This window comes from Accipiter gentilis, chromosome 6 (assembly GCF_929443795.1).
Source record: "Accipiter gentilis chromosome 6, bAccGen1.1, whole genome shotgun sequence".
Taxonomy (NCBI): domain Eukaryota; kingdom Metazoa; phylum Chordata; class Aves; order Accipitriformes; family Accipitridae; genus Astur; species Astur gentilis.
This window is the reverse complement of record NC_064885.1, coordinates 3,173,024-3,187,729: the sequence shown is the minus strand read 5'-3', so window position 1 is coordinate 3,187,729 and position 14,706 is coordinate 3,173,024. Positions and strand designations below refer to the sequence as shown.

The 14,706-nt window shown below is 35.7% G+C and overlaps 1 protein-coding gene across 8 annotated transcripts in view; it reads right to left on the bottom strand.

Annotated features, from left to right (window-relative positions):
- Nucleotides 1–14,706, bottom strand: part of BCAS3 (BCAS3 microtubule associated cell migration factor) — a 376,521-nt gene that overhangs the window by 338,032 nt on the left and 23,783 nt on the right. For all 8 annotated transcript variants that reach the window (XM_049804065.1, XM_049804069.1, XM_049804071.1 and 5 more), the window contains exon 7: nt 8,554–8,626. In XM_049804065.1, coding sequence (XP_049660022.1) covers nt 8,554–8,626 — 73 coding nt within the window. The remainder of the gene's footprint in view (nt 1–8,553; nt 8,627–14,706) is intronic.

Below are 14,706 nucleotides of genomic sequence, written 5' to 3'. Positions count from 1 at the left end.
TATAGCGTTTACAGTATTTAATAATTTAAAGTGGAATTTAAAGTGGCCCTGGAACCAGCAGCTTTGCCTGTAATGGCGCTGTGCATTATCTTTTCCCTGTAGTGCTTCTTTTGACAAGTTACTCAAGGAAGGTATGTGCTCCAGCTGGTTTTATCTGGCTGTGCATTTAGCAAACGGCTACTTCCTTCCCTCCATCTCCTCCCCGTATCATTACACGCACGGGGGGTTGGAACAGCAGTAAAATGAAACTATACCTCAGCTCGGAAATCTGCTCTCCCAGGCCTCCACGCTATCCCACGGATCGCTTAGAAAAGGTTTATCTTTTTACAGCTTAATAAATCAAAGCTTTAGAAGGTCAAAACTACCCATAGTTCTCACCAACTGGTCAAAGTTTGACCCCAAATACGCATTTTCTTCCTTCCAGTTTTGGTCCAAGATTAACAGTTTATTATAGTTCAAAGGTTATTTCTCACTATAGTTCACTCGGGCAAACATTTGGTGTACCAGAAGAACAGCAGATCTTTCCTGCTCTCGGTATTTACAAATGGAAACACTACCTTGCTCCATTAAAGCTGTATCTCCTAGCATTTTAATCTGTGAGAAAACTCACAGAATTACCAGTAAACATTACTTCAACATTGCAAAAGTAGATGAAGTACATTAATTATAGAAACAAGTTGCAAGAAAAAATTCTGGGATCTGAAGAGCACTTTTTAAGACGAAGAACATTGCTATCTTTAGCACATAACATCACAATCAAATCCAACATCACTATAGGGAATTTAAACTACTTTATTCGGGGGTTGCGTCTCTCAGGATCTTAAAAGCCACCACACAACCTGTTAAGACTAAACTCATTTTTCCTACAACAACCGGAGAGGATAATGTTTTTCATCTGCTAGAACGGAAGGAAATCTTTGCCAGGCAGTTGATAGGATGGCACACTTTGCAGTTAATGATGCTTTACAGTTTTTCAACAGTACAAGAGCCTTTGGGACTCAACCCCTCAAAGATAACAGAAACAAGAGAGCTTTATCCAACTTAAAAGGTTCTACTATGCTTCTTAAACCAAAAACAATTAAATTAAGTTTGCCTTCTAAAAATTTAAACTTATACATCCTTGACAGTCTTCAAAAAATAACGCTGAAGAGAAAAATATATGACCGAATTTTGCGCAGTCTTCAATAAAACACCACAAATATTTAACAAACTTCATGAAATCTATTTCTTGGTGTCCAATACAATTGAAAATCATAACCATCTGTCCAACCCATTTTTATGTGTGATTTGAAAAAAAACATGCTGTATTTTATCTTGAGTGGATACATCCTTTACACACTCAATTGCATGATTCAGTCGCTGGCACAGCCAGCTGAGTCCACGGCATAACCACTGCATTTGCAATGGCATTCTAGTAAAAATATTCCAGGGAGAGTTACTCCGAGCAGTGTGAGAACTCTGAACAAGAACTTCATTCATCATAGCTAACTTCCTTCTCTTGGGTGATCCTTCCAGAAAGCTTTGCTGTTTGTCTCTGACAAATCATTTCACAGCTAGCTAATTTTAAACATTCAAAGCCGCACTTAGAACTGGACACTGGATTTTAGCATTAACTAGTTACTTTGCCAGATAAGGAACAGGGTCATGTGATTTTAAAATATTAATGTGAGAAAATATTAGCACTTTAATTGCATTGTTTCTATTCTTACTCATGTAAAGCTGCTTTCTACCTAAACCTTAACACTCCCATAAACACATTCCATTGTGTAAAGGGTAGTAGGTTTTAATCTACAGTAGCCATGTTAATAAAGCATGCTTCCTGATAATCTGCTGCCAATTGATTTGCCTTGTAAACTGATCAGCAGGGGAAAAAAAATGCTGGCTAGCCAAAGTTACACATTTTGTTTGCTCCAATTACTCCTCCTTCTTTAACTTGCCCTTATTTCCTTTCTCCTCCCATGATTAAAAAAGATTACCTCTTGCTTCTCCTGCCTTTAAATGACCTCCATCCAATTCTTCAAGTCATCCAAAATTTTCCATCACTTGACACCATTAAATTAATATGTTTTTCCAAAAATATACGCTAGAAACCTAATACACACTACAGGCTGGCTGCATCGGTTACTGACTGAGGTCCTTTACTCTCCACCATGTAGAAGGCTGGAAAGTCTACTGCCTCAAACTCTTACCTTTTAATCTTCTATACCTGATCTTTCAATTAGCTATACTCCTATGGTCATCTGATTATCATACATGCCTATGTAAGATTTTGGCACAAATTCCTAGTCTTTTATGCATCTATATTTGGCTATTTGGACAAAGGACAAGTGCATCAAAGCATCAAAAAAACCTTTTTGTAAGGATGGCTTCGAGATGTGGGTTGCGTTTCAAGGAGATCTTCAAGATTTTTTTCCCCATCTCCTGCTGAACGATTCATTAGCAGAAGATGAAATATTGCTATCCAGAAACATGGCTGTTGGGACAAGTCACTTATAGGATTTCTACCGTCTTTGTTTTGCTCTGTTAAAAGAGGGGTGGACAACAGACTAAAGCATTATAGCAAGCAAGTGAGACCACAGTTCATGGCTAACCAGCTTTAGCAGCAAAGCTAACCTAAGAAATCCCCTCCTCTGTGCTCATTCCCGCCTTCATGCTACAACTGACTCCATTTTCAGTTGCACCTTGCAATTCTGCATGCAACTGTTCATAAACCAAGTGACTGAAATAATCCGTATCATTAAAAAATAAAATTGGAGCACTATTTTTTACTTGGATTATTTCTGTCATCTCCTTTACTGTATGGTTCTACAACCAGTTGAAGTGACACAGCCCAGGGATGCAGAAAGCAGCAGCACAAGTGGATGAGATGAGTAGGAATTTTAAGTTGTCTCTGCTGCTAGCCAGTGAATCACAGAACTATGGTCTAAAGCCTACCCTGCTGTAAGCCCACAGTTGTACTGATGCAATCCTTTAGCTAGACTGGTATACATTTCGTTGCAAAAATTCTGTCCCCTATGTATGATAAACTGCTTAACTAATAAGGAAAAGAAAAACAAAAGGAAAAAAATCTTTAGAGTAGAAACAAAGTTTGGTAACTCATAATTAAGCATGATGGGGTAAACACTTGAGTCATCAGAACACTTGGCATTTGAGGAAAGGTAGATACCAGGCTTTAAAGTATTCAAAACATTCTGTACTCAGGAGAGGTGGTTTCACATGTAAGACACTGCAATTACTCATCTCCGTCTTCCCTGCCCCCTTCTCCCTTTCTCTGCACCTACACACACTTTTTTTTTTTTTTCCCCATCCTGGCACGGTCACTTCTGTTTTGTTAGCTTTCTTGTTACCTATACTGTCTACTGAAGAGCAGATTTGCAATCACTCTCAAACCCACGACTTCTTTGTTAATAATGTAAATAAAACAAAATTATACTCGTCAATTTCCCCTTAAACTTCTCCATCAGCTAAAATGAAGCATTTACTTAAAGATATCAGTACATTTACATTTGAGCAAAACAAAAAGCACGTCTAATGTATTTTGGACCCCTCTGGTGTATTTGAAGGTATTCTACAGATCCAGTATGTTCTAAACTATGGTTTCAACAACCTATATGGGGAAAATAGGAATATAATTCCATTTAATATAACTGATCTTATCTAGTTATCTTTAAACTGAGTAGCTCCGAATAACACACATTGACTGGTTCTGCCATGCAGTTTTGTGGCCACCACTACTACTTTTTTTGAGGGGGGGGAGTGGGGAATTCTCTGTTCAGTTTACATGTTACTAATCTTGATGTTTTACCACCTGGAAAATTCATTAAATGTACCAAAACCCCTCAATGCATTTTGTGTGTGTATAAAGGTTTGTTTATCTTATCACCAAGAACAAAGTAAGTATGCCTCTACAAAACTCCACAAAAACAAAAGTTATGCAGATGTGCTTTCCTTTTTGGTTTTCCTTTAATTTGCAAATCTTGTAATCTAAGACTGAAGTTGACTGAACCAACATCTAAACCAGCATAGTAGTATCAGCCAAAAAACACAATCTGTTTCCCATTTATGTGTCAAGACTGCATCCTTTTTGGGGGTTGAGAAAACTATTGTTTTGAAAAGATTATATAGTGAATCATAGAATGGTTTGGGTTGGAAGGGGACCTTTAAAGACCATCTGGTCCAACCCCCATGCTAGTCATTTTACTCGATGGAAAATTTGACTTTTAAAATACAAAAATGTGTGTACCAAAAGCTAGTCAGAAACTCAGATACGAGGCAAAAGTTTAGAAAACACAAATTTCATCTCCCCTGGTAAAATACTCATCGTGGGGAATACAAGGATTGAGATTACTGGCAAATCTCTCTACAGAATTTTTACATAAAGCAGGTGCCAGAAATTAATTTCGAAGTACAAGGTTTAAAATGTTAGATACAGTAAAATAATTTTTTTAAAGCAGGTTCTCAATCATGACTGTCACAAAGAATTTAAGATTTAAAATTAAGAAATATTAAACTTAACGTTAAGACCTTGATACTGATATTTAAAGGAATGTAAGTTTTATCAGCATATATTGTATCATTGACTACTGTATTAGGTTACATTACAAGAGAGATGCACCCGACATGCCCAGTTACCCAGAAGCTGATTTCTAAGTTAATACATTGTTAAATCCGTGGGAGACATACTAAAAATTAACAAGATGTTTTTAGATCCGTCAAAAATCTGTAATTAGTAAAACATTAGGGGATCTCCACGGTAAACTATTGTATTTCTAAGTTACCAAAGAGATCTTTCACTGTATAAATGACAATAAAAAAGGTTCAGGAATGAAATATAAATTTAAACATTTATTTTATGCAAACATTATTTTGCATAAAGTACTTTTATACCTATCTTTGTTTCATAATGAATAAAAGAAGTCCTAGCATATTATCACAGACAAAAATTATTAATTAATTTCTTTCCATTAAAGTACACGGTACATTAGATTGATAACAAAAAATACTGAAGTTATTTAATGTAAGTGATATTTCTTAAGTTATTAATTCATGACTACTTGAAAATTCTTTGGATTCCAGATTGACAAATGTTCTACATTAAAAAGAATACCTTTTTATCATATTTCCATCATTATAGTGTATTTACTTTACAGCTAAAGGAAAAGAGAAGAATTTCCTGATGGTAACCACTAATGCAGACTAGTGGTCAGAACCAGGAAATCCCAGCTCCTAACTTGAACGTGTCAATATCTCATTGATACAGCCCTAAAAGATACAATACTATTAAATGACAGTGCAGTGGATCTAGATAAAAACTATATTCTATCAGATTTGTATTACTTTAATGGCTTAGCACCTTTAGCACTTAAAACTTGCTCATGTAACTTTCATACCTGCTGAATTCAAATTTCTCAAAGATTTTTATGCATTTGAATATACGTACGTAAGTCCATAAAAATCACAAAACATATCAACACATTTGTAAATACAATTACTTATGTATCAAGCAGAACTGTGTACACAGAGTATTAATAGCTCTTTAACACATACACGTTTTTATGGCCAAAAATAGCATGTGATAATTTACAGCAACTCCTAAGCTGTAATGAAGAGTTAGTACCCTACTGAGGTTTTATCGTGTCAGGTGTAAAATGCATTTATTCTTCACCTTCCACCCCAAAAATTAACAACTTCAAAGAACCTTCTAGGAGGCCTACTGAAAATGTATATAAATGATTGCCAGGGAAAAGAATTTAAATTAGAGTATTGTCTCCAACTACAGCAGGGTCCAAAAACGTTCTTCAACAGTCCTGGTGCCAGCCACCAAATCTTCCAAAATGTTAACCATGTCCCTTATTTATTAATAACAGATAACAACAAAAAACTTATTTGGAAATGTCAAAATTACCAGGGATGTTCCAGGAAAAGAATAACAATAGCTGCAAATTTAAGCGGAGCAACCAGAAGTTTTGAAGAATTGCTAGGGAAAATCCAAATGATGATCAAGGCTGAAAAAGTCAAAACTTTTTTTCCCCCAGAATCATTCTCCTTTGTAAATGATTCTGACAGATTTTAGACAATAACCTGGGTAAAATTGGAATGGGAGAAAGCCAGAGGACTGTTGGAAGTAGCAGAAGTACCTTGGGAGGTCACATGTTTCTCCTCTAAAAAAATGACAACCTGGTGTCCCATCCTCCTAGGGAGGATGGGGATAAAGGCAGGTGGACTGTGCTAGTGGAATTGGTCTCTTTTGAGACTACATCTTGCAAAGGTAAGGACATTGGCCCTATTGTCATAACCATGTCCAATCTCATTCAGTTTACATTAAAGAAAGACAACGTAGTTTAATGTATCAGCATAATGGATTGCGTGTTAGGAGACTTGGATTTCACTTCTGGATCTGCTTTGGACCAGTTGCCTTTGAGAAAATCATTCAGTCTTTTAGACACTTTGTTTACCTTTCTGTTCAATGGGAAATATTTTAGTGCCAGTGCTACATCATTTCACTGATTGTTTTACCTGCCATTTCAGTAGACAGAATAGGCCTCCTATTCCCTGCACATTTTCAGTACCGTGCTGACAGCTGCAGTATTTCACGCCATAGCCAGCATAATCTCCAAAGTAGGTGAAGAGATGATTGTAGCAAAAATCAAGTGCTTTGGAACAAATGCTCTAGAATAAATGTAGTATTTTCTTCAGATATATGATTAAACAATGTGTTTTATCTGTCCACAACCATTAAGATATACAGGAAACAATGTTAAGTGCAAAAGATCAAGAACTGAACTAAAATTGTGATTCGGGTTCAGAGGCCATTTGTAACACAGCTATATTAATGTTCTACACAAATTCTTCTTTATGCATAACAAGCATTGTAAAAAGATAATCAAATGATCTACGAATGTAACAGAAGAAAAAAACAAGTGTGACGCTTGAGTCAATTTAAAAGCAGTGTGACTCCAGCTGAGGGCAAACTATCAAAGAACTCTTAATCTGAAAGCTATTGATGAAATAGGTAATTTGCAAGGACTCTTTCAAAAGTAACTTGTAATTAATAGTAAATGTAGAAAAGTGTTTCAAAATTTTCTGTTGAAGGGTCGTGACCATGAGCAAACTGGTTCTTTATTAAATGGGTAAACGAGAGCCTGTAGCATAGTCTCCTTTTTTTTAATGATGTGCTAGTCTTCTGGTCACAGTGGAAAGCCTGATTTAAAATCTTCTATTTGCAAATATTTAACTACTGATAAGTAGTAACACAAACCTATCCATTCATTTTGAAAACATACAAGCTTTTTTTTTTTTTTTTTTTTTTTTTTTTGGTAGAGAAGCAGAAACTACTAATAATCTTTGAAGTATTTCCCATTAATTGAGGAATACAATAACACACTGAAAATAACAATCCTTATAGTTTGTTCACTCCTTGGATAGCTCAGCTTCTAAAGTAAAGGTATGAAGGAAAGCTTTTTCCATCCAACATATCCTCTACGTATATAAGTACACTGTTTGGATTAAGACAGAAAGTCCTACGAGAGCAGTATTTGCATCACTGGTTACATGCACTCTTATTTAGGAGAAGTTATTCACAAGATTACATACACTTACAGGAGGAGGAAGGAGAAAAGGCACTAAAAGAAGTTTTGCAAGTTGGAAACACATCAATAAAAAGACATTTCACTTCTCTACACTACATGGTTTTTGTTTTAAACATTTAAGACAAGTAACATTAATATTCTAGTTCAACACAGAAATAATACATACAGAGAAATTTACAGAGACTTGGTAGTCTTCCTCCATACCCAGAGTGATTAAATTCTTAATTGAAAAGGGTGTGGTACAGAATTAGTCTTACTACTGTAAGAAGATTTACTTCAACTGTTTAGCCTTTGAATCGCTGCGTAGAGGATTACCCTTGAAAAGCAAATATTTTCCTTTAGGTATAGATATAAATCCTTTGCAACGTCTGAATCAAGGTATCAAACAGACACAAAGTATCTTAAGATCCTCTTTTATAAGAGGGGTGTCTGTCCAGAGAGAGTACTGTCCAGAGAGCACAAGACTGTTAACTTATTTTTCTCACTTAAAGAAGTAGATTTAACAAGTGTTTTGCTATCAAACAGTGAGTGGCTGTAACAATGAAATTGCTTGGTGCTTGTAATTCATTTGGTATATGCTGATTGAAAGCATCTTCTAATTACTTTTTAAGACACAGATATTACTTCAGACACTTCTCAATAATAATTCTGACCAGGAGTAATATCAGAAAAGGCCAATCATAAAATTGTGATTACACTGAGAACAAAATAAATTCAAAATACCTCTTCATCTAATTTATATCAAGAGTCTCTATTTTTTTTACTCCTTCTAAAAAGCTTAAGTCATGGGCAAATGTGTGCTGACACACTGAAAAAAAAAACCAAAACCAACTTTAAAAGCACTTCACAGTGTTATCCCATTAGCAAAAAAGGAATAGAGTTTTAAAGATTAAATCTACTGGGTTTTTTTAGATGATAATATAATCTATACATAAGACTTTATTCACAAAAAAAATATTCTTACCCAGAAGATCCAATGCTTTTGCACACACCAAGAAGAGGCCGCTTCTCAGAAAAATTATCACATTTCTGAGCACCTAATAAGGAAAACAAAAAAGAAAAAGCAAATCACTAAATACTGTTTGTGTCACCTTTCAAAGCATGGGTGTACATGTTGTGGAGGTCCAATATACTGAAAGGATATTGAATATATAATACAAAACTCACAACCTGTACAAGATCAGTGACAGAAATACAAATAACAGGCAGTCATGAACGCTGGAAGAACTGTTCTTGCAAGAGACAACAATGAGTAACAAAACAAGTAACAAAATCTGGCCAGAATTTTGGAGTTATCTTCTATTCATTTCAGTTGGGGTTAAGGATTCTGTAACTGTAACAAGTAACACTTGCTCACTTTTCATTGTTTTATAAAAGTTGTCTGTAATAAGGCTGTTGCCAACTTTGCATGAATTTCACACATTGGTTTCCAATTTATTCTACTGAGGTGTAAGTGGAGTATAAGAGCGTTAACCATAAGAGCACAGCGTAAGAGCAGCTACTCTCTTTAGCATGTGACAAACTGGGCTGCCATGTGTTTGCCCAAAGCACGGCCATGCTTACACAGCCCATGCCCTGTGCCTAAGAAAATACAAGATTAGGTTCAAAGCAGTCTTCAATCAAGCGATTCAAGCCTTTCGGAAAGCAACCTCCAGCAACTTCCAGCGAGACTCAGCCTATGCCTCCTGTTCACCCAAAGCAAAAACACCATTCTAACACCGTATCCAATCTACTTTTAAGGTTAGCTTCACCACATAACACCAGCGCAGCCCCAACAGCAGAGTTTGGCGTGGGCTCGTCCTCTGCTGTAACTCAGTTGCTGAGACAGTTATGCCTGCCCTGGGATCTGTGCATGCCGCCACTGCTGGCACCAGAGCCAGGCCATTAAAACCAGCCTTTTGTCTTCCCAAACTGCAGTCACACCTTCACTCCAGAACCATCAAATTGTTAAGTACGCCACACTTCTTAAAATGGGATTTTAAAAGTTTTGAAAACTTTGCCTTATTGCTACGTAAACAGAAATAAAACTAAAACTGAGTAAAAAAAAAAACAAAACCAAACAAACTCTTCTACTTGTGAACAATGTTTAGTAAATTCCAGGGTATGTTTCTACCCAACTTAAATAACAGAGTAACAGCCACCAACACCACCACTACTAAATTTCCTCCATTTTCTTTCAACCTTTGCCTTTTTAATTATCTATCTATCTATAGGTATGCATGTATGTGGTGAATAATGGAATTTTATTTTTGTTTTCCTCCATTATACACCAAACCCTTTGATCTAGAAAGATGATTAGCGATATAGTCTGTTCAAAATTTAATTCAGAAATACTGGTATGCTGCACTAAATCAATTATTCAGAAAGGCACAACAATTAACAATATACATTTTCACATAACAGTCTCTGTTAATTATTAATAACTCAGGTACATGCAATTAATTTGTAACAAGAAATGTTCGGTGCTCTCATCTGTACAAGGGTTAAGTCTTCCCTCCTACACATTTGGGTATTTATAAAGTCAAATGGGTCATCAATAATTTCACCATCAACAATAGCTTTACAAGTAAGCTAAAACAGCCAAATGTATTTTCCTTTTATTCCTATTATTTCAAGGGCTTTTATGAGTCATACCTGTACTGTATGTACTGACCTGTAAATTGATAAATGAAACGTATACTCTTCTTAAGAGTCTGGCAACCAATTTTTCTTCAATACAAGTAACAGATGAACTCCATTTGTTTCTGTTCACTTAGCTAGTTGCTCTCAGCATTAAGGGTGAAATGCTGACTACCAAGAGTTCTGACATTGATTTAAGCAGAGCCAGGATTTTACCTGAAGTATTCAACTATACTTTTTTTTTTTTTTTTTTTTTTTTTTTTGAAACTAGAATATATTAGAGATATGAATTCATATGTTTCTTCCTGGTCTAGTTCTAAGTTTAACAACAAGGAAGGGGGAGTGGGGAGTACAGGGAAACAACTGCACAAAAAAGGAATACCAGTTTTTAATACCCACAATACAGATTTGCAAAATTTGTACAACAGGTGCTTAAATTTCTGATTTCAGTCTGTAATGACTGAGGTCCTCATTTAAAAAAAAAATAATCCATTTTCTACTTCAAATACATACTTTCAGAATGTAAATATTAATACTGTAGAAAAGGATCATTATTTTGAGGACTCTGCAGGGCATTAAATCAGGTTAATAGCAGTCCCATTCATGAGATTGCAAAAAGCGACATGTGTTGTTCTCTGCAATGCTTAATGGAGTCAGCAACCCTTTCTAGTTCTGCGGTAGAATTTAATCTTCCAAGTTATGGTGGATTAATTTTTATTTGTAAAATCGTGTTTATTTGCATGTGCGATATACTGACGTTGTACACACCTGCTCCACATACAGTGTTTAACAAAATGCAGCAGGATGATTGAAATGAAAAACAGCTAGCTAAATCCCTCAAATACAAAAAGTATTGAAATCCTGTTGCAAAGTCTTTTTCTTAAACTCCTTTTATTCTAAATCCTTTTAATTCTGTCATATAACACTACAGCATTTATAAAAAGCTGAAAATCCTGACAAATCACACAATTAAAGTAATGAAAACTGCCCTTCCTGCCAACAAGGCACCACCTTATCTACAGCTCCATTTAGCTAAATGATATACATTTTAAAAATATATATATAAATCTAACCTCAGTTAGTACACTTAAAACTTAAAAAAAAAAATCTGTGGCTAAATGAAATTTCATACAAATCAACATTTAGAACTTTATGAAGGCAAAAGGTTATCCATACATAAGCTCAAAGCAGCTTATGTACCGTACTTCTGATGAAACTGTGAACAGATACCTCCTGGGCCTACTAAGGCCTCTCAATAATGCCAATAATAATAGTAACAACAGCAGCAGCAGCAGCACACCTTTTTGAAGAATAAAAATTTAACACCAGTGATTTTCATAGGAACTCAAAAGCTACTCAAAACTATGAAAAGTACCCCCGTTTCCCTTGAGTAAGAAACACACTGTATAAATGTCATACTCTGATCTATTCAGCAATAGCATACATGCACAATGAAGTATATTTTTCTGGTATGTAATTCCACTAATCAAGTTCCACCACAGCCATTTAATAATGCAGTGCACCTCCTGTTCAGCTAAACCCCTCTTATTTCTATCTGTTACTTGAAAATTGTGTTGCATTTGTGGTCCTGGCCGACGTCAGTGTAGTAGCCAACCAGTACCTGGAAATGCATTAGGCCACATGGATGGCATTCACTACGTACAGTTTTCACTCCCTGTTTTGCTGCTTCTTTTGGCGGGGGAGGAATGTTTCTTAACATTTCTTAATGGCTACCATTTTGTGTCTGCTTCCTTATTGAACACAAATGCAAAAAAGCATATATGTGCTACCTGAAACAGAAGTGAAGAGGCTCGAGTCAGACCTAAGAATAGTGTATGAATTCTTTCCTCAGCTTCAGGGTAGCTATAAATGCTCCTTTTTCTGCACAAATAAGCTCTAACTGCATTATTCAATATCATGCCTGATCAATGGCGCTGCAACTACTGTCCTCATCCTGCCACTTCAGATGCTCCTTTAGGATTAATGTTCTAGACCATGAGCATCATATTCTATCTCCCTTAACTCCCAGCATCACCCAGACATTTCAAGTATCCAAGTCCCTCTCCAGTACCTGCATCATCATACCTGTTTCTTACATCCCCCCAAAGATATCACCCCAGAACCCCCTCCAACTCCAGTTGATTTCCATGCCTACTGCCTCCTCTGCCCCTTCCACCCTCCCATTTCTGAGGTAAAACAGCAACGTTGCAAGAAGCAACACTGGCTGGAAAACATTATCGTGGCAGTTCTGTCAAAGAGACAGAGCTGTGCATGTTTACAGAAAGTTGGTTTTTACTCCGCAGCACCATAGTTTTATTCTCTGATAACTATGTAGCTTCTGTACGAAAAAAAATGAAAAGATAACCTTGAAACACAGAGATCAATGTTTCTAGAGTCACACATTAACCGAAGACAGATAGAAATATTTTGATTGAATCTTGTTAAAAAACAAACAAACAAACAAAAATAACAAAAAAACCAACCCCAAAACTTAAAAGACATATCAGTCTAACATGGTAAAAATTTAAGGTGTACTTGTCTAAAGCATTGATGTGATATGGCCAGAATTGAAATGGTGGCATACAGGTCAGCCTGCACAGCTTCAAAGAAATTAGTATTTTAAAATGTCGTGCTCCAAAATTCTTCCCCATAATAGCTATAAACGGCTTACTTGCTACGCTTGAGAATTCTGTTCTGTAATTTCTATAATCCATGCACATTAACATTCATTATACCATAACAACCCACATAACAGTTACAAAACACCAAAACTTAAATGCGCACCTGCATGACCCACTTACACCAATCCAAATCTAGCTACCAACTGCTACTGCTTGTTCAGCTTGTAGGGCTAGGTCCTCTGTTATACATACTATGCAATTATTTTGGCTTTCAAGGACTTAAAACCACTAAGCCACCCAAGTGGTTGAATACAAAACTCACATCTGCCTTCCTTTAGAGAGCAACCTAAGTATTATAGTTCTTTTAAGTATACCTGCACAGAAAGCTGAGTCAGCTTTTGAGGTTCTAATTTTATTTTACCAACATCAAAGATATAAGCAGTAGAGTACAGAGATAAATCTGCTGCAAAATTTAAACTTTCAACAGTTTTAGAGTTTCAAATACAAAACTATTCTGTCACCTGATTAACTTTAGCTTTTCATGTTAATTCTAGTTTTCAACCATTCATCCATAAGGTTCCTTTGGTTTATAGTTGTTTTAAACATAATACCTCTGATTTCTTTCTTTTATTTCCTTTCTTACTTTTTTTTTTTTTCCCTTATCAGTCAATTTGACTAAGCAGTCAAATTCACCGAGAGATGTGGGACTATTATATCATCTTTTCTGCAAGCAGCATAATCTAGAAAATGGCAACAAATTAATTCAGTTCACTGGAGGCATTTATTTTCATAATGCTGAGACATGGAAATAGGTTTTACAGACAATGACTGATCTAAACTTCAACACACAAGCCTGTCATCATGTACCCTTTAAACATGAATTACCACACACAATGCTCTTCCTGCAGCTTTTCCTAGTTTCTTGATTGACTTTTAAACTATGCAAGCCTGCCTTAATAAATGGGGTAGCACAAGGCAGAAAGCAGGTATTTGGCCAAGGCTTTGTAAAATGACCTGGGATAAGTAATGAAAAATGGGAGACTGTAGCACTTACTCACTTCAGAAAGCAGCAGTATTCTGATTTTGTAGGAAAAGAACAGCAAAGCTATCCGAAGTAAATGTTTTATTTCCTTAGCACTGATTTCAGAAGTATATATGCAACAGGCCTCAAAATGAAGTCAAAACACAACAAATTTTTAAAAGTACTAGAGAGTTCTGAATCTCTTTTATTAGTGACTTCATAGGTCAAAGAACATACAACTACTACAGAAAACATAAATAAGTAAAATTTTAATGTTTCTATAAATATCATGGAAATGCTAATTAAGAAAGAAAAAGCACAAGACAAATGCAGGAATATCCAAGACTGAATACTTAAAAATATACAGAAGTCAAACTCGGTATCGTTTCAATTCTACAAGTAAGTATTTGTGCAGTCAGTTACCTCAGAAAAATGAAGAAAGCATCACCTAGAGGAAGTGGTGAAAAATTAGAAAAACATGTTGCATAAACAATATGAAGAATTAGGTTAGCATGGCTAAATAGAGCCATTAGGTATTGTGTGAGAGGAAACCCAATATGGAGTAACTTGAGGAGTAGTGAGGACATCACAAATTTGAATCATATAAAATGGAGGAGGAAGGAGTTAATATACCCTGATTTTTGCTTGGTTCTCTCACTATCATTAACTACAATGATGTTGCCAATGGTAGTTGCCTCTTCACAGAAAATGGTAGCTAAATTTAACTGGGAGAGTTCCAGCTTTGTTTTGTATCTACCACGTAATATGTTCTCCCTTCTAATAATCACAAACTCTCATCAATTTGTCTTCAAACACATCTTTGCATGCTTGTTTTATCTGAAGACACAGAAAAATC